The sequence below is a fragment of the Trachurus trachurus genome (assembly GCF_905171665.1).
Source record: "Trachurus trachurus genome assembly, chromosome: 14".
Lineage (NCBI taxonomy): Eukaryota > Metazoa > Chordata > Actinopteri > Carangiformes > Carangidae > Trachurus > Trachurus trachurus.
The window spans coordinates 17,714,684-17,738,526 of NC_139903.1; the positions used below are offsets into that span (position 1 = coordinate 17,714,684).

General features: G+C 44.5%; 1 protein-coding gene across 1 annotated transcript; it reads right to left on the reverse strand.

Moving 5' to 3' along the window:
- Positions 1–1,163: 1,163 nt before the first annotated feature.
- nsd1b (nuclear receptor binding SET domain protein 1b) lies at positions 1,164–23,367 on the reverse strand (the record flags this gene model as incomplete). Its single annotated transcript, XM_083985941.1, is given in 26 exon segments — positions 1,164–1,382; positions 1,617–2,194; positions 2,966–3,167; positions 3,349–3,455; positions 3,721–3,862; positions 4,174–4,290; positions 4,442–4,564; positions 5,248–5,394; positions 5,728–5,840; positions 5,932–6,137; positions 6,378–6,534; positions 7,361–7,540; positions 7,643–7,843; positions 8,223–8,346; positions 9,595–9,732; positions 10,247–10,506; positions 10,791–10,833; positions 10,918–11,018; positions 12,362–12,623; positions 12,755–12,867; positions 14,423–17,558; positions 17,774–17,946; positions 18,572–18,713; positions 21,495–21,497; positions 21,499–22,406; positions 23,331–23,367. Coding segments are annotated over 26 exon segments (7,932 nt in total).
- Positions 23,368–23,843: the final 476 nt, after the last annotated feature.

The following is a 23,843-nucleotide window of genomic DNA, read 5'->3' on the forward strand; positions in this document are numbered from 1 at the left end:
CTCCCACCCTGACGTGAAGACTGGCCCCAGTCCAACACTGAACACCTCTTCAGTTTTTTTTTTTTTTTTTTTGGCATGAAATGGTCAAGAGAATATTTCTTCCTTGTTCTGGCTACTAGCAGCTTCGGTCCAACACTCTCACTATCTGGCACTTTCACATTTTCATAGATGGTCCGATCCTGAACCACCAACTAGTGATCTGAGGCGTGAAGAGAAGAACAAAAGGGGGAGACTGGAGTTAATGGAAACAATGACTCCTGTGTGTCAGGTTCTCCGTCCCCGGGGGATGGACGACGGGAATGTGTGTGTACGGTAAAATTACACATCACCGACCACACGGACTGATTTCAGTCCAGCCGTGTTGACGACCGAAAGCACAACCTGAATGAAACAGGTTTATTTACAGAGAAATTGTGTGTTTGTTTTGCTCACCACAGCCTCCGTCCAGCTGCAGGCAGCCAAGTAAACAGGCTCACTGTTAAATACATTTATCGGACCGAGAGCTGCTGCGCCCTCGTGTCCCAGGATGCTCTGCGGGGAGTTTCGTCCCGTCCTGACAGGAAGCTACAGTTGAGTCTTTTCTTGCATTAAACACCAACACACCAGATACGATAACTGTCTCCGATGAACATTTAAGTCTTTGCAGGTCGACTGGACTCGCCGACATAATGTGAGAACCTGAACCACAGCTCAAAAAGAAACACCAAGACAAATCAGCAGGTGAGGTTGAGTCCAGATGGGAAGAAAAGGAGAATATCGGAGTGAAACGTTGTTTACAAACGCCAAGTTTTATGTCAGATCTCCCGTACGAAGGAGCAGCCAGTTTGTGCAAAGTCACTGTGTCATGATCCGTCTCTACAGCGAGTGTGTCCCGAGGTCGGGAAACATGGAGCCGTTAAAAAAGGACACAACTGAACCGACGGGTCCTTAAATAACTCGTGAAACTTCTGTCGGTCCAGTTTAGTTTATTTACTGACTTCACGAGTTATTTATGGATTGATTCAGTTTTGTCCTAAAAAATTTCCTGAACCTCCACAGTGGACACGAACAGCGACGGACTGGTCTACTGGTGTTGTGTGACTGGTTGATTGACATTTATTTCCCCACGGCAGCGACTGTGACGTCTTTTGTTCTGTGCCAGTATAAATATTAATAACTCTATGTCACTCTTCTTCTTCCTCCTCCTCCTCCTCTTCTTCTTCTTCTTCCTCCTCCTCCTCTTCTTCTTCTTCTTCCTCCTCCTCCTCCTCTTCTTCTTCTTCTTCCTCCTCCTCTTCCTCTCCGTCCTCCTCCTCTTCCTCTCCGTCTTCCTCCTCCTCCTCCTCATCGTCTTTGATCTCAAGGTATTCCAGCCCGGCCTCCTCCTCCTCCTCCTCCTCCTCCTCCTCCTCCTCCTCCTCCTCCTCCTCTGCCTCTCCATCCTCTGATTTCTGCCTCCCCACTTCACCCTCTTCCACTATCTCCTCCTCCACCTCAGCCAGCAACTCCTCCTCCTCTTCCTCTTCCTCTTCCTCTCCCTCCCCCTCCTCCTCCTCCTCCTCTCCCTCTTCCTCCCCCTCCTCCTCCTCCCCCTCCCCCTCCTCCTCCTCCCCCTCCTCCTCCTCCTCCTCCTCCTCCTCCTCCTCCTCATCTTCCTCCTCCTCTAAGACGTCCCTCTCCTCCTCATACGAAGAGATGGGTGAGTAGTGAGGGAGGTCGAACACATGGGGGCTGCTGGGAGTGTCGGAGCTGCTGGGGGGAGGCGAGGCGGGAGGAGCAGCGACGGGGATGGTGATGGGAACGGGGATGGAGAAAGCAGGAAACGACTCGGCAGCACACGTCGTCCCAGCGTCGGCGCTCTGGACCCTCTGGGCGTTGGGGTTCAGACTGGTGCTGCTGTTAGAGGAGGCAGCAGCAGCAGCAGCAGTAGCAGCCGCGGTAGCAGCAGCAGCAGCGGGGGCAGCGGGGATGACGGCCATGCCCAGGCCAGATGGCAGCGCTCTGGGCTCAGGTGTGTACTCTCTGATCTCCCCCGGTTCCAGCGGTTCTGGTCCACAGGGGTCGTGTTCGCTGCAGGACAGTTTCCCGTCCAGCTTGGAGATGAAGAGAAGTCCGTCGCGGTGCTGGCAGCAGTAAGAACTGGGACACATCTCACAGAAGGACGCCGCGTCTTTACCACAGATGTCGCACTGGTGCCACGGACACTCCCATCGACCTATGACAAACACACATAGGTAGAGAGTTACAGGCTGTTTTATTTCTGTAATGAAATGAAATGTAAAACAAAAAATGAGTGATACCAGTTACAATAAAAAAGATAAATACAATAGAAAAGGAAAGGAAAGGAATTACTCCCTACTATAAATGTAGCATAGTTAAGGTAAAAATGCATATTTCCTTTTGAAGACAAAATAACAGTGCAAAGGCAACAACATGTAACTGAAATAAAATAGTATTTTTATTTTATGCTACTTTACTATACTTTACTTCAGAGAAATATTGCACTTTTTTTTAGATTTTGCATACAAAATGTGTTACATAGATTCAGAACATGATGCATTGTGGGAAATGCTGCTTCCACAGTAATAAAAAAATGAATAACGCATTAATCAAAATTCTCAGTGTTTTTATTTCTAGTCCTCTAACTGCACTTTACCTTTAGTGCAGAAAAAGAAGTCATTTACTTAATACTTCTCAATCTCCTACACGCATGTACTGTACAAAGGGATCATCTGACTTTCCCACTTCAAATTAAAATGTATTTGTTTTTTGTTTCTTTACTAATCTTCACCTCTACACCTCAGTGATGTACACATTTTCATGTTTGTCACTTAAAATGTGTCATATTTAACAAAATAACATTATAAAATGTGCAAGTGTGAAATAAAACCAAAAATAGCTTAATAGTTTTGATTCACATTTCTAAGGAAAGCTGTATCAACACAAACGACCTGGTGTGTTGTGGTGTCCGTGCAGAGCCACTGACCTGCAGGCCTCTTGGTGAGGTTGAGACAGTCTGCGTGGTAAACTTTAGGACATCCCGGTCTCTTACAGGAAACCATCTGTCCTCCATCTCCGCAGCTGAAGCACTCGTCCTCCCTCTCTTTGGTCACCACCACCTTTTTCTTCTTTTTGCCGTGGCCTCTCCTCCTCAGCTTCCGACCTTTGTCGTCGGACGGAGGGTTGTTCTGAGGGACAGACGACGATCACTGATCACTGGACTTGTTTTTCAGAGGCAAGTCTTTACGAGCTGATCTTTCACCTCCTCCTCAATTAAATCACTGACATTTCTGTGCTTTAAAATAACTGCAACCATAATGAATTGTTTCACAAAACAAGGAGCATTTAATTTTCCGTCACCACCCTCACCTTTGGCCGGACACCTAGGAAGCCGCTGCAGTTTGGTGCTCCACATTTACAGACCGTCTTCCCGTTCCCTAAACACTCCAGGTTGTAGTTGAACGTCAGCTCTGTGCCTGAACATGCACACAAACACAAACACACTCAATTAAACATTTTTTTCCCCTTGCTGCCCAATGTGGATCTAACATATAAAGAACATATAAAGATTAGGAAGTGATAAGGGTTGTAATTGTTATCAAGTATCTCACATATAAATGTATGGGAAGAAGGGTTAGGGGGTTGTTCGCAGGAGGAGTTACTGATTGTGAATGATTTCAGGAAAACACCAGGTTCAAGTGTGTGTTTTTAAATTCAGCTCTGGCGGCGGCGGCAGCGTACCTGCTGCGACGTCGACGAGAGCGAACAGTCCCACACGAGTGTCTCCGCTCACCGTCCACTTCTGGGTCTCACAGTTAGGCTGACAGCAGTGGTTCATGAAGCGAGCCTCGTTCCCCTTCGGCCCAGCGTCGATGATCCGGTCCTAACACGCACACACACACACACACACACACACACACACACACACACACACACACACACACACACACACACACACACACACACACACACACACACACACACACACACACACACACACACACACACACACACGCATGCACCCAAAACAGAATTCAGATCAGTTTTGTTTTAATTTCCAAAGTGAATGAAATAACTGACTGGATTCATGATTCATTTTTACACACTCACAGTATATCAATATCTAAATGATCAGGTTATTTTAATACAACGTGCAGCGTAAACACACTTGGCTCGTTAGCTCTTCAGCTGTACCTTGTCCAGAGTCAACATGTAGAAGTTACAGATGTCGTTCTCCTGAGCGTGTCTGATCCTGGACCTGCACTCGTCCTCGTCAATCACCTCCCCGACGTACTCGCTCACAAACTGACCCTGAGAGTACAACAACACGGGGAACGTTCATTATTCATTATTCATCCTGGTCCGGTTCACTGGACAGCAGCTGCTCCACCTCAGGTCGGTTGTGCACCAGTTGATGTAGAAGCACTGGTTCCAGTTTCATCATCATCATCATGTGTTTTACCTTCTTGATGTCGTGGACGCAGCGGAGCCCCCACCCTCTGGACAGAGTCCTGAAGATCTCAACCTGGCTGTACTGACGCTTGGAAAACGCCTGATTGAGGCAGCGTTCACCTGCCGGACAAACCTGGAGGTTCAAAATCAGAATATATGAGTCATTTATGATGCAGGGATAATTTACATCTGAATGGAGATATAATTTTATATTATATTTTATATTATATAATATAAATATTTTATATTATATAATTTAGGTATAAATACATAAGAGATTTCCACTTATGTAGGAACTTATGTATATCTGTGACATATATCACATAAATGTGGATAGACTCCATGTATGTGTTACTACACATATATAAACACTTACATATACATACCTATAGGCTATTTGTATAAATAAGCACATATATGAGAAAGTATGTTACATGTGATACATAAACATAGATATTTATATGGTCACATATGTCACTATATGAAATTGCTCCAATTTCTAATAGGTTTCATATATATTATAATGTAATGACAGATATAGGTTTACTTAATACATAGAGATATGTTTCGTATATGGAAATTCGATGTATGTACATATTACATTTACATAAAAACACTCTTTGCATTGCAAGAGCAAAGGAAAAACACATTGCATTGTATTATATTATCACATCATTATATTGTACTGTAATTATCTGATTAAATAAAGGGGATCACATGACATAAGTTTAGTGAAGATACTGTCACGGTGCTTTATGATGTGTTATGATAGTCTCATGATTAACAGGTGTGAGTGTGTTGGAGGAGTTTCTTCACCTGTGGGTGGCACTCGTACAGCAGCATGCGGTTGATGCACTCTGAGTCCATCCCACACGGACTCTCGTCCGTGGCCTTACAGTTACAGCGCGGGATCTCTGACAGGTCGGCCGTGAAGATCTGAACCTTTCCTATTGGTCGATTCACCTGAAAGAGTCACAGGCAAACGTGAACTCTCCTCAAGTGTGCAGCAGCACAGCTTTACATGGCCGTGTCACAAAGTACGACAGCCTCTTCTCCACAGGATCCTGTCCAGTTCAAGAGCAGAGGATTGGCCCGATTGGACAGATTTCAGTGATTCTCAGGTTAAAGAGGGTTAAAGCTTGTCTGTGTGTCTTGAATCCTAAAGTGAAGCTGTGATTTAACATCAAAGTTTGGGAAGTGAGCACACCACAGCTTCACTTTTGATGAAACCCTGCACGCTGCAGCATTTAGGACAAAACAAAGCAGAGGAGGATCATGGAAATTCTTCTCCCTGACCTTGATATGCTTGTACGGAGGCGGCTTCCTGTCGTTCTTCCTGTCCTCTTGAAGCTGCCGAAGCTCCTTCTCTGCCTGCAGCTCCCGAAACCTCACAGCCGCCTCCTCCAGAGCTGAAGAGGGAGACGGACACCAAGAAAAGTCAAGTCTTTATTGAAACATTACACTGAGAGAAAGATGCATTTCACCTCAGGATTTGGGTACCTTTCTTGTAGGTGGCATCGACGCCTTTCCCCATCTTTTCTTTGCTGTTGGCGTCCACGTCCATATAAGGGAAGACTCTGGCCTGGTAGGTCCACAGGTAATCGTTGGAGCCAAAGAAGTGAACAGGAAACTCCCCGACATCGTGCCTCATACGCTGGATGTTCTCTGGGATCGTTTTGGGATGGCTGACCTCCGCTGGCCACCACCTGTAAAACAGTGAGGAAAAAACACTAACGAAACAGAACTGTACAACAATGGTAGAGTTTAATCTTCACAGTACAGGATGTGAATAATTGCAACTTTTCTTAGACTTGTGTAAGAAATTGAATAGTTTTGGGTCTCGGATTGTCATTGTCAAACAAATCATGGAAACATCTGTGCTGTAGAGACAGAAATATGTCCTCTACCATAATAAGAAACTGAGCGTCCATCAGCAGCTCACTGACCTGTAGCGTCCGACTTTGACCCAGAGGATGTCCTTGTATCGAGGCTTCTTCCCGGCCTTGCAGTCGTTGCAGTACCAGCTGCCTTTAGGCATCTCGATGTTCAGACACTCGCGGTGGAAGGCGGCGGGACAGGACTCGCAGCACAGCAGACTGCCCCCTGCAGCACAGGAGGAGAAACAACATTATTGGAGCTGTTGATCGAGTCCATGTGTATGTGTGTGAGTTTTTTTTTTCTTCAGAGTTTGTATGTGTGCATATGAAGGAGTGCTACTTACTAAGAGTAGCTACTACCACTGTTATTTTATTTTAGACCCTTTTAGCTCATTGTTTTTGTTTTATGTTTCACTCAATCCTCCCCATCACCACACGACAGACCGACACAGCTACTGAGCTGGGTCAGATAATAAACTGTGAAGTGAAGTAAATCCTGGACTTTATATTCCTCAGGTGGGCAGAAACATGACTTCTATTCACTTTTTTAAAATGGATTTTAAGGTTCCTAAGCTCTCATCAGGTAAAATACATTAACAATTTGCAGGATTTATGGACTTTTCACAGTAGGACTCTGTGATGAGAAGACACTTGGGTACAACAAGAGAAAATCTGGGGTTTGGATCATGAATTTCTTAAATTTGTGAACAAAGCACATTCAAACTTAAACATTAGCATTGTACGCCAACTGTTGGAGTAAAGGAACAAAGTCTGGTGCTGATCGTACAATGTTTTTCCACGCTGGTAAGTAAACAGCTGTTAATGGTAGGCTAATGTTAGCTATTTAGCAACAACAAAAAACTGTTATTATCCTTAGTGTGCAAAAAAACCTACAGTACTGATGTTTTTTTGTTTTGTTTTCGTTTCTTTTTTTAAGACTAGCCTTCCCTCAGCAAAAACAAAAATAACTTTTGGCATTTTTGTAAATTTTGACCTGATCAGAGTTTTCAATGAATGAATCTGATCAGGTCCGTCTGAAGATGCCTCCGTACCCTCTGTGCAGACGAAGCACCAGCTGACGTTGACGTGCTCGTGGTTCTTGACGCCGCGGCGGGGGGTGAAGTGGTTGGGGCAGATGATGCTGTTGTTGGAGAGAACGACGCTGCCGGCTGCCATGCAGAGGTCTGTGGCGTGATAGGCCACCGGGCAGCGAACGCACCGCACCAGACGACCTGCAGACGTGAACAAGACAGAGAACAGATGGACAGTGAGAGCACGGCCCCGGGAGGAGAAGAAGTAGGTTGAGGTGTTATCAGAGCGTGTCGTCTGTTTACCTTTAGAGATGGACACGCTGTTGGGGTTGGCGATGAAGCAGGTGAGGCAGACGTGGATCGAGCAGCGGAAGCCTCGGTTCACAGGCGCAGTCGGGGCGTAGCTGGCGATGCACTCGCCGTGGTAAAACTTCCCGCACACGGGGATCATGCAGCGCCGCACATCCTCGCTGCGCTTTTTACACACAAAGCACGTGTGGACGCCTGAGTGGAAAAAACAAACATTACACAAGAAGTTTAGTCGCTGTGAGTTTAAATCTTCACAACCTCATCACTGCATATTAGAATCAGATAAGATTACATTTTTCCATTTTTATCTATATGAGAGTTAATTTACAGCAGAAACACAAGTTTTCTAAATATTTTTACCTTCTAAAAACCCTCGTCTTACACTACCTACCTCTACATGTGCATAGAAACAAATATTAAAACCAGTAGTAAATGATAAGAAACATATAAATAGTATCTGGTGGAAACCTGCAGTTGTAGGTTTTGCCATAAATACAAATAATTATTTCCTTCACTCCAAAGACAGAAAGGGCTTTTAAAACTGTAAAAGTGTAAAGTATGAACATAGTCGTACCTGATTTACATTCAGGACAAACAAACTTCCCTTTTGGTGCCTCGGCCAGAGAGATGCAGGGCAGGTGGAAGGCTCCACAGCACTGACCCTCACAGAGCAGCAGCTCCCCCGTCTTCTCACACACCTGAGATTGAAAAAAGATGGCATGTTTTAAAAGACATAATAAGTTTAATAAGAAAGTGAAAAATGGTCACTCCGACCTTTTATTTCTTGTTCTTTTATTTATGTTTATTCTTTCTACTCATGTTTAGTCATTGTTATTTATAGTATTATAATGCTGCTATGATAGGGACTGCTCTCAAAGGAAGAAATGTGCAATGACAAAAAGGCATCTTAACTTAAAGCAGAAGTGAGTGATATATTTGTGTTAATATAAGTCTTAAATAGTTATATCTTCCGACAGCAATCACTTACATAGAGTGTTTGGACTGAAACACGGGTCTCTCAGTCCCTCTGCTCTGCTCTGAGCCGAAGAGAAAACATTTATCGTATCCTACAGTTTTTATCCAATGAGGAGAGAGAACGGCATGCAGGGCTGTGTGTGCAGCCAAGGAACGCCGTGAATGTGGCGACGTAGGGACGAGGACTGTTATGGTGCGTTCAAGGAAACTCGTATTTTTCCGACCGTGAAGTGGTACCAGTTCGATCTGGTACGAGTTCACCGGTCGGAAGTTACGAGTGGCCGTTATAGTGACTTTCACCGGTAAAACAGGTCGGAAAAACACGAGTGGGTTGCCTGGAACGCTACAAAGTCGTAAGTTGTGACTTGAAGCTGTAATTTACGATTTCAAAAGCCTGCCTGGAACGCAGCATTAGCGAAAACGGCCGGATCACTCAATTCTGCTTTAACTCTTAACTTAAGTGGTGATGTGTGCATTTGAGTGTTTGCATTCTCATTGCGCTGATCATTTTATAAATGATGATTAAAATATGACAGGTTAGATGCTTTAATGGAGAAGACTGTATTTGATGTATTTTTGTCTGTTTAATTGACCACTACAGACAGGAAACCCCCAAAATGTCACAGAGGTTTGTTGTGAAAGTTCAAACTGGACAATAACAAATAGTGAACACCTACAGTAGTTGTTTGGTGACGTACGATGAGATCCATCCATGTCTCCTTATGTAACAACACATGCTCTGTGCTCAACACTGAGGAGTCAGAGCTGCTTGTTTTCAGCTGCACTAATAAACAGCACATAAGTCCAGCTGTTCCACAGAGTCTCATGGGGACTGAATAACTCACAAGATTAATTCCATCATTGCTACAATAAATCAGATGGAAAGTTCAAACTTTTCCTAACAGGCCTCTGAGCGCAGACAGAGAGGACCCAGCTCTGAAGATGATTTCACATCAGCAACCTGGTCTCACCTGACAGATGTTCTCCTTCATGGAGGCGGGGCCTCCTCGGTCCCCGATGATCTTCCTTGAGGGTAAAAGCGGGTCGTCGCACAGCGACAAATCGTCCTTCATGGGTGAGAAGCTGTGAGCCAAAGTGGACGGGTCGGCCTGAGGACGCAAAGGAAACATTCACTGTTTTACAACAATAAATCAGAACCTACATATTTATCAAACATCATCACAATCACTCATTTTATAATGACTTATGCCTATAATGTCTTCCATTCTTCTTCCATCCTACCTTGTTGAGTTTTTGTGCAAAATAAAGGTGGAAATTATTTCAATAATGTCATGTTATGTCATGTCTTTGAAAATGCACCAAAAAATAAATGTTTAACTCTTGTTTCATCAAAACTAAGTCTGACAAACTTCAACATTTTACTTTTTACTTTACAAAGAGCAAAATAACAATACATTGACAGTGTACATTGACATACACTGACAAGTTTGTGTCCGTGTATCCAAACTACAAAAAAAAAGATCAGCGTCACTGTAGCACCAAAAAAGTAAAGCTAGTGGTAGAATCATCAGTTCATGCATAGTTACAGTGAGTCATTCATAAAATAATCAAATGTATGAAGAAGAAAGGAACAAATTGGTCAAATAAGTAAAGAAGTCTGACCTCTGTCTCTGCTGTGTCCTTCTTGACCTCCTGACCTTTACTGTCCTCCGGCTCTGGAGTGTCCACCTCTGTTGGCGCTGTCTCCACCCGGCTGGGTTCAGGTGGAGCTGCTGATGGAGTGGTGGGTGCAGGAGCGCTGGGAGGGAGACTGGTCTGAGTGGAGGGTGTGGGCGTACAGCTGGAAACATCTGCAACTGTGAGGGTGGAGGTGGTCGCTGTTAAATGCTTGGTCTTTGATTTCAGAGATGGTGGCCCTGAATCTGGGTGAGAGAGAGACATTTGGACCGGTTTTCACAGACAAGACAAAATGAAGAGATTCATTGGGGACTACAGATGAAAAATAGTCTCTTGGCTAATTCTGGCGCATTTACAGTAATGTTATTAATGTGCACTGTCCCTGTTTTCAAATAAACTTATTATATACATGAGATATAACATAACTTCATTTTTCCTTCTTTTTACATAGAAGACACAACAGTTTATAAACATACAACAAACTGCACCCGGACTCATAATATTTATTGATATTAGCTGATTTACTGACCTGACTGAGAAGGAGGGTTTGAATTGTTCTTCAGTGTTTTGACCTGTGACCAAGACAGAGATACAATAAAACAAAAACTATAAAACTATATAAATAAAACACAATGACTATCATGATCATAATCTACCTTCTTCTTGGGGCCTGTCGCAGCCTCGGCCTCCAGACAGTACTCCAGGATCTTCTGAGTTGGTTTCCTCTTCCGCTTCTTTTCCAGCAGAGGAGCGTTTCCTGTCAATTAAATGTCCCAGGAGGTTAGAGATTAAATTTCGTCGGTCGTTTTGGCTAACTTCCTGTCAGCCCATGGAGTTAGCAGTCCCCGCCCTCGCCCCTATGTCACCACATTCCCGTGCATCCCTTGGCTGCACACACAGAGAGGACAGCCCCTTTATGCCGTTCTCTCTCCTGATTGGATAAAGGTTGTACGGAAAGTTTTCTCCTCGGCTTACAGCAGAGCAGAGTGACTGACAGACCCGTGTTTCGGACCAAACACTCTATGTAAGTGATTGATGTCGGAAGATATAACTTATATTAACACAAACATTCCGCTTACTTCTGCTTTAAGTCAAGCAACAGAAAATTGCAACAGTATCGAACTGAAGAGTTTGTCTTTTTAATTCTTTGAGCAAAATGTTGAAATATTTGTTGGTCAAATTACTGATTTTCTGCTTTTCCTTTCCATATTTGATAATTAACTGAATGTCTTCTGTGGACAGACAAAAAGATTTGTAATACTTTTCAAAAAACCTGCTGTGGTGGTCACTCGGAGCAGTTAACTCAAAATTTTCTACATTTTTAGATCATAACAATATCTTGAATTAATGTTGCAGGCAGCAGTAGCTTAATAAAAAGATGCCGTCCACATTTCTAAATTTCTGGTAACTGAGCTCTGATTGGTTGAGTGTTTCTCCAGCCAAAGATCTAACATAATTTAACATAAACCCAGACCTATTTCAATTACTGTCCGTTTCACCATTGAAACTGTCAAACTATCTGGGAGAGATGTCAGACGACTGCACGTTACAGTTCAACACAGTGTGATCCAAATGTTGCACACACGATAATAAATAAATAAAAAATCTGGACATATTATATGTTTCTGGTCTTATTATTTCTCATCCACACACTTGACAGCTCCAACCGAGCAGCTTGACCGGCCTAAAAACCTGACAGGCGTATGATATGAAACAGCGGTAACGTCTTCGCGGCATGAGCTTTAACACACAGCACAAACGATAAGAGCGATGGTGCTGAACTGAACGTGGGCTCCAGTAGAGAATCACTGATCTGAGACCAAATCCAGACATAACAACAGGCGCGCCGCACACACACACACAAAGAAAGAAAGAACCTGACAGCAGCCCACGTGCCTCGGTAAATAAAAATATCCTGCACATGTCCTGATCAATCATGCCACAGGTGTTGTTGACGGCAGATACAGACAAGTGCACTGACACAGCGGATCAGCGCACACACATTTTAATATAATGGTCAAACACACCAACACATCATCATCATCAGAGTCACTTCTCTCTGTGGAGTAAAAAGAGTAAAACACACTAGCGCTGACTCACCGGTGTCCTTGACAACGAGGCCTTCTGGCAGCGAGGGTTCAGCCTCAGGAGGAGGTGTTAGTGTGTCGATGGAAAGCACAGGTGCATCTTGGGAGGGCGTGTTTTCAGTGCTTGGAATTTGTAGTTCAGAGGGAGTTGTAGTAGCAGTGACTTCCTCAGGAGGTGGTGTCTGTATTTCAGGAAGTAAGTTCAAGGATGGGTGGTCGTGTGCGTTGGCGTCCAATCCCGGGGGCTCAGACATGGAGGTAATGGGTTGAGAGGCCTGCGGAAACAAAACATTGTGATTTCAGTGTCAATCAGTGATACAAGTTGATATTGGGTGCTTTAATGCCAACGCCACTCTTATGCACATACATGTAAGTTTCAACAGATCTTACTTTGTGTGGTTTTTACCTTTCCAATCAACTGGAGAGGCTTTTTGGTTTTCTTCCTCGGGGAGAAAATCTGCTCGTACTCCGTGGTCCATTCAATCAGCCTCTTGCTTGGTTTTCTTATTCGCTTATGTGCTGGAACAGATTTACAAGGACAAACACAAGCTTTTTTGTCTTATCCCTCTTGTTTATAGTCTGAGAAACAATATAAGAGCTCCTGCTTATTTATTCTGAATGACACATCAGTCAAATTAATAGACGATAATACACAACATGGAGTCCTTTCATCTCTATGTCAAAAGACTTGACAGACTGCTGGTAGAGGGATATAAACACAGATCAAGGAAGATAAACTAGGGAAATTCTTGGGGCTCCCAGTGGCCCCCATATTAGCACATTTTGCAATAACAAATATAAACCCCCTTAAACTTTCCATAGAGACACCTCAGTGCACTGTTGCTTCACCAAAAGCCCCAAATGAAGGGTGCTTCGTTTGGTTTTCTACTTCAACAAAACGATCCACTCTGTACAGTCAACACAATTATGCTGCGTCTGCTGTGACTGTCTTCTGTTTGTCGACAGCACTAAGACACTGTGACCCCAGAATACAACATCAAGGCAACCATCACACCAACTCGAGTGCTATCCAACTTTTCAGCCTATATTGTTTTCATTAAGCCCATTGTCCAGTTGTTGAATGAACCCCAGGGCGGGTCCAGAGTATTTTCTGGTGGGGGGCACAGGGGGTAACAACAGTGAACCTGGGGGGGGGCACCAAAACGTAACAAAAATGAAGGCTGCCACTGATCGCTCTCTTGAATATTTATATTGTACAGTTACACACTGTTCCCAGTATGTCTTCATCTTGCTTTTATTGGCCACATTGGATCTTTCACCTTGTAAAGAAGATGGCTGACCTTTTCATTTTCCACTTGTCGATATTAAAATGATAGTCAATCAATAATCAACTCTATCTTGTAAATAAGGAGTCTTAGCAGAATTAGCAACACAATAAATTCTCACAGTGAACAGCAATATCATAAACTCTTACCCAGTTAGTTAGAGCTCAACTCTGTACAATAAACATAGGCTATCAGTGTTTTGTGTAACAGTCAATGTATGCAGAACAAGCATGACTCAAATGATGAAATTTACAACATTTTGGCAAATTGGCCCATTGCTATAATCGCTATAGTCATAGCAGTAGGTTCGTTACCTTTATTGTCGGTGTAAGCTATCTTTAGAATGGCGAGCGCCGCCGCGAGCTGCTCAGAGCTACGCTACGGAGGCTTGTGGGATTTCTTGGTTTCCCTCATCAAACTCATCAAATATACAATCCAACAACTCCAAAACGCTTTCATGGACAAGTTGTGACCTGCACATTAGCCACGCTATGAGATAGCTAGCCTCCGTAGCGTAGCTCTGAGCAGCTCGCCGCTCGGCTCTGTGGTTCTAAAAATAGCTTGCACCAGCAAATAAAGGTAATGAACCTACTGCTATGACTATAGCGATTATGGCAATGGGCCAATTTGCCAAAATGTTGAACTATCCCTTTAACTAGCTAATGAATGGTTTACTGGAGTGACATGCCTGCTGCTGTCCAGCTGTGCCCACTGTAATATTTATTTACTACACAGAAGGTCCACCATGGAAGAGAAGACCCTGATGAACCCTATTTCTCTGTTCTTACCTGTTTGAGCTTTGTCGCGTCCTCCAGCGTTGTGCATCAAGCTTGTGTTCGTCTCAGTGCAGTCAGCAACCAGCCTGTTCGGCTGTCCCAGACACCGCGTAGTGTCGGGCCCCCGCTCCTCCAAAGGCACCATGTTCTGTAGATTCTGGTTTACTCTGCTCCACCTCTCCTCCCGCTCCTCCTCCTCCTGACCATGAACCGCTCCTTCACCACCTCCAGCCGGCCTCTCCCAGCTGCTGGCCTGCAGGCCCAACAAGGGCTGGACTCTTGATGAGCAGTCCACTCGTGTTGAGGAGTCCACCGTTGGTAAGGACCCCACTCCTGGGAAACCAGGTCCAGACCTCACAGGACGACAAGGCACTTTGCGATTGGCTTTCTTTTTCCCTCCAGTGCAGTTGCCCCTCCTGTTGTAGGGCCTCTTCAACATCTGGCTTGTGCTCTCATCTCTGTGTTTGATTATGATTTTGTCTGGACTTGAATTTAAAGTGTTATTGACGTGATCAATTTGTGGATCTTGGCCTGTGGGTTTAGCCTCCCCGGGCATCACCAAGGGCTCTGCCTTCACATGTGCACTTGGGGGCCCGATCTCCAGCTCTAAGGGGGCCCCTTCTCGCTCTCTAGTGTCATGCAAGTCCTTCAACATCATGAGAAAAGTGCTGAACTTGTAGTTTGAGTCTGCTTTGAAAGAGACGGGTTTACCATCGCTCTCGTTTGACACGGACTGGAAGGATACCTGCTCCACATTTTTAAAGGAATTCATAAAAGAAAATGGTGAAGAAGGAGAGGATGAGGAGCATACGTCAGCAGACTGATCTTCGTTCTTTGCCTTTACCTTCACCTTAGAGGTAAGCGGTATAAAGTCCATCGGGGGAGTTGAGGATATTGAGAGGTCCTCGTCTTCGCTCTTGACATCAGCTTCAAAGTCCGTTGAATCAGAACACATCAAAGGTGGGCTGCTACTGCTAGAAAGTGTGTCCTTATCATACTCACCTTTGTCATTATAATGAGATTTAAGAGATTTTCTCTTAGTGCAAATGTCTAGTTTGGTCTTTAGAGTCCAGTTTAAGTTAACCGCCGAGTGGCACACAAGGCCCTCGGCTTTTTTGAACGGATTTAAAGGTTCTTTCAGCTCAGCCTCCTTTTGGGCTTTTCCCTGCTTCCTCTGCTCTGCCTCCTGCAGGGCCTTCAGGGCTCTGGTCATCAGCCGATTGCTGGCTGGAAGGTGTGCAGGCTGCTCACGTATAACTTTATCTACATCAAGTGGAACTCGCTTTGATTTGTGGACAACTTTCTTGGACTTCTCAGAAGACGGGCCTTTGGAAACATGTGCCTTCCTAGATACTGAATCCTTTTGCTGGTGAGAAGGCTGTACTGTGTTATGTGATGCAGTAGAGACGGTAGTGACACTCTGACCCAACTGATCAGAGGACGAGCCTGTTGGATGGGAAACAGGAGTCTTCTTACCTTCTGACTGTGTCTGGTCTGACTGATTAGAGGATGTGGATGTCACAATGCTTGGACTTGAAACAGGTATCCTTTCTTCTTCTGGGCTACCTACCTCATCAGCAGACACTCTTGCCAAAGTTGAAGCCCCACCAGTTTCCCCTTGTGACGACTCCGATGAGAGACGAAGCATACCATTCCCACCACTCGCTTTTAACTTCACAACTGAGACCTTTATAGATTCTGATTTGAAAGTCTGGTCTGAAGGGACACTCGCCTTACTATCCACCCAGTCTGATTGTTTAGGGGAGGAAATTTTAGGGACATTGTTATCTGGTGTCTTTTTGTTATCTGGTGTCTTTTCTTTGTTTGTGTGTTCAGTGGGACTAATGGTTACACTGGACTTTAGATACTTCTTACCTTTGATGTCCTTGCGTATTAATTTGACAAAGGGAAGCCTACACTTAGAGACCAGGCTTGTTTGTTTTTCAAGAGTTGCTAAAGAGTCAGGGCTGTCTGAGATCAAACTGGACACTGGACTTTTGCTACTTTGTTTTTCCTCCACTTGTTTGGAAATCCTGTCAAGTGCATGAACCTTTTTATTAACCATCATCTCAGAATGTTCAGTTTGACTGACACCCTTTACACTTTCTGAAAACCTGGGTTTGTCATTGAAACTATCTGTCACACTGGGATCTGAGGTCTTTTTACACTCTGTGCTACCAAAGTGATCAGATACAGGGCTAATGACAGTGTCAGCTGTGTTGCTGCTTGTCTGTCTACACTTTGAGTATCCACACTTTTCAGAGGGAACAACAGCTTCTACAGAGACCGGAGACTTCTGTTTGTCTGACTGTGCTGACGGATCAACACCACCACTTGTACCAAAACACCGACTTGCAGCCACAGTGTTTTTACATTTCATATTTCCTGACTGTTCTGGAGGCAGATTTGCTTCAGCAGGTACCAGAGTCTTATGCTTGTCCGATGACCCTGAATGGTCACTGGTCCCACCACTAGAGGAGACACTTGTGACCAACATCTTTTTACTGACAACCGACTGGTTCTTTTTCTTACAGGACACCTTGCTGAATAGAGTGCGATCTGGCATCGGACTGGTTGTTTTGGGTCGTCTGTCTTTGCCTGATTTACTGAACCACAGACCGCTCTGAATTTCTGGCTGCTTCTTCACCTCTTTGACGACCGTAACAGACAGCTGAGTAGGAACTAGCTTAGGCTGACGTTCAAGTGCTTTAGGACACAAAATCTTCGGGACCGAGTCGAGGTCTGAATATGGACACTCTCCGTTCTCTCTGTCTGATTGGTCAAGACTGTTGCGTGATGTCTTTTTAGAGTGATTACTATTCGTGTCTTTTGAAGATTTACTCGGTTTCTTCTTGCCAGAAGATTTCCTTAAAGTGCTTGGCTTTGTTGGAGTTGCGGTTGGGGATGAAATAACTGGGGATAAAATAGATCCATTGGTCATGTGTGATGTCTCAGGCAGGTTGGAGACAGGTGAAGTGGGAGGGGGACAGCTTGAATGGGCTTTGCCCTCTCTCTCCGGCGTGGGGCTGTTGTGGAAGGCCTCATCGACAGATGAAGAAATAAAAGAAGCCATCTTGGGTCTCTCCTGGAGAACAGATTCAGCTTCTGCCACACTGGATTTCAATGAATCCTGAAAACGTTTAGCAATCTGCAAGGAGGTAAAGAAAACACTGATCAGTCTTTGTTAATGTTGAGGTTTTCATCATCACTGTGTAACTGGAGACCTTCCCAAACAAAGTCTGTTTTGAAAAGTTAGAAAACATTTTGTTTTTGCTTTCTGTTCTTGTCTGACATTAAACATGATGAGTTAGCCCAACATTTCATTATGGCATTTACAAAAAGTGTTGATGAAACAGTTATTACAGTGTATTTGTAGTTCTGCTCCCTTTGCTTCCCCCTCCGGTGCAGCAGGGAGAGCTCTTCAAATTCAAAACCTCCATGGAACGCGTGAGTCGACTTCTCTTCCACCCAGACGAGCTCCACAGGCTCACCGAAGGTCCTGACGTGGTAGAGCCGACAGGGCCGATCACTGGGCTCTAAGACAGCAAGAAAACACCAGCTTTAGTCTCATGGGACACAAATTTAAATCAGATCAGCCTGCACAGGAAGTTCAATTGAGTCATCAGAAGACAGGGGGTTTTAAGATGAAGAACTCTGTAAAAATATCCAACATGATGTAATTATGGTCAAAATCTTAAATAATTAGAGAAGACAAAGAGTGGATTGAAAATACATTGTTCTTAAATGTGTAGATACATCTGAATCTCATGAAACATTAAGACAATCCTGTAAAATATTTCAACTTTTTCAGTGCAAACTTTTATATTATGAAATCATAACACAGTTCATATATGATAGTGGATGCAAGTGCTTAACAGAAATGTCTCATTAAGTTTGCATACTGAGAAAAGAGACCCATTGGTTAAAAGCATGACGTGTTTTATGTGAATTACTATCTTGAACTATCTCATTAAGCTTGTTCATGTAGTGTCATTTAATTTCCCTGACCTCCTTTTACCATCTGAAACCATGTCCATTAGCTGCCAACCATAATAATCCACAGGTCATGTCACACAGTTGATAGTATTAGTAACCAGTGCACAAAGCATCAATCCAGGTAAAAACACTAAGACATAAGACATCAGTGTGTTTCAGGCCCACCTTTCACTTTGTGATAGATTCCCTGTACAGGGTCAACGATCACCTCACAGGGCCACCACGGTCTTCGGCTGAACTTTGCCCAAATAATTTCACCCTCTAAAAACTTCACAGGTGGCAAAGGCTTTTTCTTCAGGCTGTTCTGCTGACAACAAAAAGACAATGAAGAAAAAAAAAGCGTAATAAGACGACTGAGCTCATCTCAACATGATTGTCAATCGTGACCTTTTGCATTTCAATGTGCATTTTCTTCATAGTCAACGGCAGACATGTTGCATAATCCAAAATGTAACGATTCAGTGATTGTCATGCTTGTCTGTTTAACAATACCATGTTTGTAGTTCATAATCATATGTTTGGCCTCGTTTGACCCCATCTAGGCCTCTGTGAGTCTTTGTGTAAACTGCTGTGGCAGGAAATGTGAACTCACTCTAAGGTGTATACCTTGAAACATCAGAGATGCTGGAGGCAGCGATACTGATTTATATGGTGAAGATAGACCGAGCACAAAGGTCCACTTAATAGCTCCCTCCATTCAGTGCTGAATGTAGGTCGTGACATGCAGTTCAAAGATATTCAGCTACAGGCTCTCTTCACCACAAACTGTGAGTTTCTCCAAGGCCATGAATGAGCATCCGTGTCTCGGTGCTGGTTTGATTTTCATCACCAGCATTCACCTGACTGAAGAATGGAGAAAACGTAGAGGAAGGTGCTGTCGACACACTTTGTTTCTGTGATTTAAATCCAGCTCATCATTTCTTACAGGTTTCAACCCACAGTATGAAAACATCACAGGCCTCCGTGTAAACAGCAGTAACTGCTCACAGCAGTAGGTCGAGTGGACTAGTGGGGGAACACGAGCAGAAGTTATGACTGGTATGTAGCAGGATCGGCCACAGGGCCAATATTGGCTGTTGCTATGATGTAACCCTGGCTGAGGCATTGCGGAGGAATTGTTCAACTTTTTTTTTTTTTTTTGGGGGGGGGATTCATTTTATTGTAGGTCATTACATGAAAAATAAATCACTATAAAGAGACATCTCTGTATCTGTCTCAGTGAGTACGGCTGTGTAAATTGTGTATCAGACCCTGTAGAGATCTGTAATTGACAGATTATACCTCATATGTTTAATATGTTCACTGACAGATGTGAAAATAAGACGTTGTGTTAAAGGTAACATCCAACTGGACTCTTAACACAGGTTTTATTGCACTTAGTTGCTTTGCTAAGGTTGAGACTTTAAGATGAAGGTAGTTAGGAAAGTGCAAGTTTCTTGTCATGAGCCCATAATTTGAATCAGAAAAAAAGCTCATTACTTCCTCGTTATTCAACTTTTTAGTTTATGTGAATGACCTCTGTTTTTTTTTTACAGCAGACATTTTGACTGGAGGAAAATCTGAAAAATAGCAGAGGTGATTAATTCTCCTTTAGGTGCTTCAGTTTCAGATTTCTGCTATTGTGCACGCTGACCCACTGTCTTGACTTCCTGGAACTGAACACTATTGTACTAAACAGACACTTGAAGAAAACTTAGCCGTTGTTAATAATGTTATTAGCAACACCTCTGCTTTCCTGCTATGACAGGTCAGAGTATGTGCCAGTTTGCTTTGTTCACATCTCTTGCCCTGTGAGAGCGATGATGTGAATCGTCAGTTGCTTTACTGGCATTGACAGGGTTAGCAGTTTCTAGGAGGAGGCTGAAACACTGATTCACATCAGTAAAACTGAAATGACTCCATCAGAGTAATGGCTGTGTCACTGATAAAACAGAAAAATAATTTAAAAGGCGGAAACAGAAGCAGAGGCTGTGACAGTTAATGCATTTTAACTTTCGGTTCAGCTGTAGTGGAAAGGAAACTACTTGATATTTACTAATAATTAGAGGTGACTTGCCTTTGATGAAATCTATCAACACATGATAAAATACCGGGATATTAAACTGAAAGTCTGCTTTGTGTTGCTCAGTGCAACACAAAGAGGTCAAATTTCAGTCTTGTTATCATTCTCTGCTTTGTGCCTCGAGTTGTGGAACTGCACTTCCCCGTGTAAATATTATAAAGTAGTATAATGTTGTCATGCACTCACTTAGCTGTTAGCTCTGAGCCACAAGTTGTTGACTGCTTCTTAGCTTATATTTCTGCACTTTTTGGTAAACTGGCACAAATAAAAGCTGAAGCTGAATTATCTATTGGCAGCTTCGGTTTGCAATGAACCCATGGAAGTGCAGCTAAAAAAAGAAAAAAAGGAAAATTCCCAGACAAGGTCAGGATTTTCAACAGCTGTCTTTTGACTGTCTGGTGATTTCAAAATGGACACCTGTGAAGATATAGATGAATTGAAGTTCAGGAAACACTGCTTCTAAAAATACGTGTGTTGTGTCAGTGCGGTCATGTCTGACTGAGTTGTTATTCAGTTTGTTCAGTGCATCTTATTCTATTGCTACTTGCTGCACTAAGAGTTTCAAAGTACCTTAATTGTCTCCATGATCTGTGTGTCACAGCCGCTGCAGCTGCAGCTGCTGCTCACAGTGTAGATGAGTAGGTTGGGCCAAGTCGGCCACCAGTGAACAATAACCAACCTCTGTTGTTACTTATTATAGATCTGTCACTCCCTCCAAACTGCTTCAAACACTCTGCTCACAGTTTGAAAACATCTGCAGTAAGTCAGTGTTTTCCTCTTGTCCCTGTGTTTATCAATGACAGAGCTACACTGGAGGAATCATGTCATGCAAAGAAAGTTGAGATCCTGCATCGTAACACATATTTTCAGTTCAGGTGAATGTCAGTCGACCTTTTTCAGAGGTCTGCTTTGAAATCTTACAATGCTGTTGTCCCTCTGCACCAGAAATGAAGCTGTATGTCTGTCTGATAGTGACGTTGCTATTGCTAAACCAGGTAACATGTGCCATGTTCATAAGGGTAAAACTTGCCGTTGAATGCCTTGAGGGGCTATCCACAAACAGGAACAGCTCGCCGCCGCTCTCCCACTCGTCCTCTGAGCCGTCCCAGTATCTCCTGCGTTGACCCGAGGACTGGGACCGGGTGACGACCTTGGCCGATGACAGGGTAGCATCCTTAGAGTCCGAATTCGAGTCTCCAGGAGCGGACTGAAGAACGCTCCCCGTCCTCTCGTGTTTGTCCTGCAAGGCTCCCACAGGTGACGCCGTCTCCCGCCCTTGATCATTGTCATCATCCTCAAATAAAGAGGATTCAAAATGGAGGAAGCCATTAGCGAAGGGGCTGTTGCTATCGAGGGAGAAGGCCGGGCTGGGCGGGCCTGAGAAACAACCTTCTGTCTTTTTCTCTGAGGTGACAGGATTGCTCCGACTGGCTGCTGGAGGATCTCTACTTCCAGTTTGGACCTCAGGTTGTTTCTGTGCAGCAGAGGAGTGACCAAAGCTCTGCTCCCTGCTGCCCGTCTGGCTGCCAGAGTAATCCCTGCTCGTGCAATCGGCCCTGGAGTCTCTCTCCACCTCCTTCCCCCTCTCCTTCTTCTTATGAACTCCCCAGTCCCAGCCCCGCTCCGGCTCCCTCACCGGTAGGACCAGGTCGGGCTGGCTCACCATGGTGGTGAGATGCTGCAGCCTCCGGAGAGGACTGTAGGAGGAGGACGAGGAAGAGGAGGAGGAGGAGTGGTCCCGTTGTGTGAACCCATAGACGGAAGCATGCTTGAGGGAGGAGGTGGCAGCAGACATGCTTAGGCCAATCCTGTGGTCATGGTATCTGGTGGAGCAAGAGTAGGTGGAGAGGTCACGGCCAGGGGTCAAAGGGCAGCTGGACTGAGGAGTCTCCCTGCCAGCGCCTGCGTAAGGCCCACTCATGCTGGCATGGCTCCTCCCTGAAACAGAAATGACACAATCAGTGTGAAAGCAGCATTATCAGCATCAAAATAAAACCAGTTTGAATTCACTTCAATACACTACTACATAATAATTATTCAATCTGAGCAACTCATTTGTGATTTTTGGATATTTTCAATGACAATCTTTTAATATTATCTTTAAAAAAATCAAAGACAGTCGAGATTTTGTTGAAGCTTGTTTCTAAAATCAGCCTTTCATTCATTATCAATGTCACAACGCTGATGCAGCTCATCTGAAGTTAACCCAGGCAGCTGGTAATGAGATAGATTTTTTTTAAGTGACAGGAGAAAAGGCGCAGACATCGTATCCGTAAACACAACACAAGCTGCCGTCATATGATGTCAAAATCAAAGCGTAAACACACTCACTGGCGACGAGCGGATCGACCTAATGTGACATTTTAGGAGAGACTGCGCCAACACCGCAGCCCCACTGATGAGGAGCCTTTTAGGAAAAAAGACAGAAATATCGCGATATGATAAAAAATGACATCAAGCCTGATAAGGTCAGCAGCCTGTAAACTCGCACACACACATAACGTGCAGTATCTACAAAATAAACCCCGTGAGGTTATTATAACAGCGCGTCATGTGAAAACACCAACCGGCCGCTACAGACGCTGAATCCACGACCTGGAATTAAAATGGACCCGTTCGTGCGCGTGCGTCGGCGTAACGCGCGTGTGCGCGAGTGTGTATTTCTGCTTGTGTGAGTGTATGTGTGTGTGTGTGTGTATAGGTGTGTGCAGCTGTGTGTGCCGTATGATTGCACGAGACAGGAGCACAGACGCCACATACAGACACATGCAAAGACGACGACACACAACCGCGGGTTCACGCGCACACAACTGAGTGACACTCACGGACGCACACCGGGCACACACGCGTATATACTTCTACCCAGGCTTCCCCTCCGACAGATGCAGGCTATGTGCATCAAACAACAAAATCACGGAGAAAACGCCAAGTGTCACGGGATCTGTCGCGAGAATCTTACCATTCCGGTGTCGCCCACCGCGGAACTGACCCTCAACCCGCTCATTTTGGCGTCTAAATGTGCCAATTTCCAATTTTGTGAAAGCGGATGAGGAGAGTCCCAGCGGCAATACTACTAGGCCTGGCTCCTGTGAAACGTACTCACTCACCCCCCCTCCCTCCTCCTCCTCCTCCCTCCCTCCCTCCTTCTCCCTCCTCTCTCTCTACATGCGCTAACGCCTGGTCCAGCGGCCCCTGGAATAGAAATCCAGGGTGTTGTGCTCCTCCAGCGACACTCCCACTTTACTTTGTTGTAATTAACCACAACTTCAGAAATCCCCCCGTCTTGTGTTGCTCTGCTCTGTTTCCTGCCTGCAGACTGACTCTGCCTGCCCCTTCAAAAAATCAGTCTCCCTCTGCCGTGCGCACTGCCAGGCG